The 3,546-nt window shown below is 53.0% G+C and overlaps 1 protein-coding gene across 1 annotated transcript in view; it reads right to left on the minus strand.

The window, feature by feature from the left end:
• Positions 1–3,540, minus strand: part of OVOL2 (ovo like zinc finger 2) — a 6,809-nt gene extending 3,269 nt beyond the window's left edge. The window contains exons 1-2 of the mRNA XM_008630358.2: positions 3,468–3,540; positions 1,084–1,273 (exon numbers count right to left, since the gene is read on the minus strand). Coding sequence (XP_008628580.1) covers positions 1,084–1,273; positions 3,468–3,518 — 241 coding nt within the window. The 5' untranslated portion in view covers positions 3,519–3,540. The remainder of the gene's footprint in view (positions 1–1,083; positions 1,274–3,467) is intronic.
• Between the last annotated feature and the right edge of the window lie 6 nt (positions 3,541–3,546).

Raw genomic sequence — 3,546 nt, forward strand, 5'->3', positions numbered from 1 at the left:
AGCCAATGCCTTCCCATCCAAATGGGTGTCATTGGTTTTGGGCACTCTACTAGTTAGAAACAGCTGCTGCCTACCAACATCCCTGTGTCACCTCTAGCAGTTCACCTGGTTAATGGGGCCTAAACCAACAAAGGGGCTCTGCAGAGCAAGCCCAAATAGTCTCCAGCTCCCACTGGGTGACCACACATCTGGAAAGATGGGATGTGCCTGTGAGATGTGGTGGATGCACCTTCTGGGTGCCCAACAGTGCGAAATCAAAGCCTGCTTGGAACAGCCAGCATTGCCCTCAGTGAGCATGGGGTTGATGTTTATTTAAGCCACTGCTTCCACCAAGAAAAAAAAGCCAATCAATCTGGCAGCCTTCTCCCTGCTCCAGGCTGAGGTAAGAACTTCTAGGAACAGTGAGCTGGATTTGAGGCAACAGAAATACAAGCACTGCTATTTGGGATGGACTCAGGAACTGACCCCACTGCAGAGTGGCCACAGACAGCACATCCCTCCAGCCTGGGGGAGGCACAGCATGAACCACACCCTGGTCTCTCCAGACGGTGCCAAAATCTAGCCATGATCCCATCCTGCCAACGATCAGCTGGGAAGGCTCTCAACAGCAAAAAGCCCAGGAAACTGCTGCTCGTTGCCTCTAGAGGGCAAAGCATTTTCATCGAGCTCCTGCCTCCACTCATCTCTGCACACTGATAACGTGCAGTGATTTGCTATCCCGGGGGGTTATCCTGGTGGGTTATCCCAGCTTCGATGCCCCAGGCATGGCAGCACAGGGCTGCTGTGCCTACACGAGGCGTGGATGGCAGGTCCTGCAACCCTCACTGCTTCACACGGATTTCATTAGTTCTCAGAGTTCATCATTCCCAGGACTTTTCCCCGTCCATGCTCACATATTCCCCTTTTCTCCACTGCATCCTCCACTCCATCCTCCACTGCATTGCCACTATTTTTGGCAAATGTTGTTAACCAGGGCTTTGTGTTATGGTCTTGCCAGGTTACCCTCACCCTCTCCTTGTCCTTGTTCCATCCCACCCCTTCTCCCCGGAGCCTCCCACGGGTCCCCAGGGAACGCATTCTCACCAGTGTGGGTCCGGACATGCCTTTTCAGATCAAAGGTGTCGTTGAAGCCTTTTCCACAGAAGGTGCACAAGTGTCTCTTCACCTGGCTGTGGCACTTGATGTGACGGTTGAGCATCCTCTGCAGGCGAAAGCCTTTTCCACACAGCTCGCAGCTATGCAGGGCAGCATCGTTACAGGTGCCCGTGGTGAACTGAGGAGTGGGAGAGGACTGCGTGAGCATTGGGATGAACAACAGAGCACCAACAGAAGAAATAAAGCGAAATAAGCAGGACTTATTGTGGCATTAAAAGAAATATTGGGATCTGTTAGAAACGAAAAGTGAAAGCATTCGGGCTGAATGCTTCACTGCGGGGTGAAACCTTCACGCTTTCCTTGCTATCAAGTGGGGGACTCAACGTGAACCGTTTGGGACTGAGGCATCTCTGGCCAGCTTGGATTCAGGGATTAAAACAAATTCTGTGTAATGCATTCCTTCCAGAGGCAGCAACCCTCGTCTGGCTACATCCATGAACATGAGGGCTTCGGCTATGAGCACCTTTCTGTGGGACAACTCGTGTGTTTGCTCCTGCACTCAGCTGGTATCCTGAATGGAGAAGGGAAGTCCTCTCTGGTGTGAGAGAGTTGTGTTACGCAGCGCCTTCACTAGTCACGCCTCCAACTGCTCCGGGTCCCTCAAAAACCAGCCAGCAGTGATAAAAAGGTGGTTTTGGAGAGATAAGCCCAAGGCACGTTGTGCTGACTCAGCAGAGACTGAAACAATGGCCCTAATCTCCCCCCCCCCCGTTGGTGTCCCCGGCTCGTTAATTAACAGCAGGGTGACATTGGGGGGTAACCTCCTGATTCCTGCTCCTAGCACCGAAAGCATTTTGCCAACACCATGACATAACTAAAGAAGACGCTGATGATTCAGCTCCTGGGAAGATCGCTCCTCAGAGGAATGTCTGGAAAATGTAAATACTGCACTGCTGGTTTAATTATTCCTGGTAGAACACACGGACACTGTTAGACGCCCGGGATGAGGGAAAGCCAGCAGAGCAGACAGGACCACGGGCACACATCCATCAGCTGAAAAAACTCAGCTCTGCTGAAAAGAGGTTTTGCTGTGACAGACATTAATAGCCCAGGTTAAATTATACAAAGTAGGTTAAAGTCAAACAGTGGGAGGGCAGGCTCTTCACAAAGACGGGAATACATCTGGGGTTTCTTTTTCCTGAAGAGCCAGTTATTTTTCCCGGTCCTCCTCCTTTGCTTACTACCGAAGCAACGCTACTCGAAATTGTAAAGAAAGATTAAAGAAAACGGCAGCTGTGAAACCACGAGCTGTGAAACTGGAGGGGGAGCCATCTGGGAAGAATCTGTTGGGCAACAGGGCTATGACTCCACCTCAAGCAGCTGCATATAACCGGGGCGAAACCTAATCATGAGACTTAAGAACACGGTGACTGAAAGGCTGTCAGCCCGGCACAGACAATGGTAATTTTTACAGCTCCATCCAGCAAAGCAGCAGCCAGGGTTTAACGAGGTGATAACTACCAGTGGTAAACACATCTCCTCCTGCCTAGCACTGGGGTGGCCTGGCTCCAACTCTGCTGAGGGGACCCTGGACGTTCAGAGAGAGACGGCGCTGTTTGGGAGCTCGGTGTTGAGTTCTTAGGTACCACGAGGACCTGAGGCGCCGTGAGCAATTTGCCTTCTCAGCCTTGGGAGGGAAATCACTGCTCTGCTCTGCTGGTTCTGCCCAAGAACACCCAGACAGCCAGGGCTCCTGCCCTTGCAGGAAGAGAGGCTCTTCAGCAAACTCAGGGAACAGATGATTGCTTCATTTCACCCAAGCCTGCAGGTCGACCTCAAGGTGGCAATGGTCTTTCACAGCTATGGAGGAGAACCTTCAGCTGCTTTCTTGATAGGTCAAGGTGTGAGGGGGCAGCGTGAAGATTCACCCAGCCCCTCTTGGTGAAGGCTTGAGTACAACCTAGAAGGCAGCTTTTAAGGAGGCCCCACGCTAAGGAACAAGATCCACCCACGCACCATGGGGCATGACTCCTAGCTGCCAGGGCTGGTCCTTCCTGGCTGGATTCAGAGCTCCTGCGGGAGCCAAGCCAAGCAGGTCAGGGGCAGCACGTCCCAGGTAAGGATAAGAGAAGGCAAAGGGCACTGGAAGATTATGGCACATCTCTTAGGAGGCTTGCCCTGCTGCTGCCATCCTACGGCCGGCTGTTCTCGCAGGCCTCCATCTCGGTGTGCGGGACAGGTGTTGTCGCCACTCACAAAGAGAGCCCAAGGGACAGTTGTCACCTGGTGTCCCTGGGCAGCAGCCAGGCCTTGACCTTGAACTGGGGTCACGCCATTGCCAGAGAAAAGATGGTTGTGGTGCAGGCGTTTACCTTGATTTTTGACCTGACCATGGGGCGCTTGACGGCCAGGTCCAGCAGCATCCCCCCGGCTGTGCCCAGCTCGCCGGGG

Source organism: Corvus brachyrhynchos, unplaced genomic scaffold (genome assembly GCF_000691975.1).
Source record: "Corvus brachyrhynchos isolate BGI_N302 unplaced genomic scaffold, ASM69197v1 scaffold101, whole genome shotgun sequence".
NCBI classification, from domain to species: Eukaryota; Metazoa; Chordata; class Aves; order Passeriformes; family Corvidae; genus Corvus; species Corvus brachyrhynchos.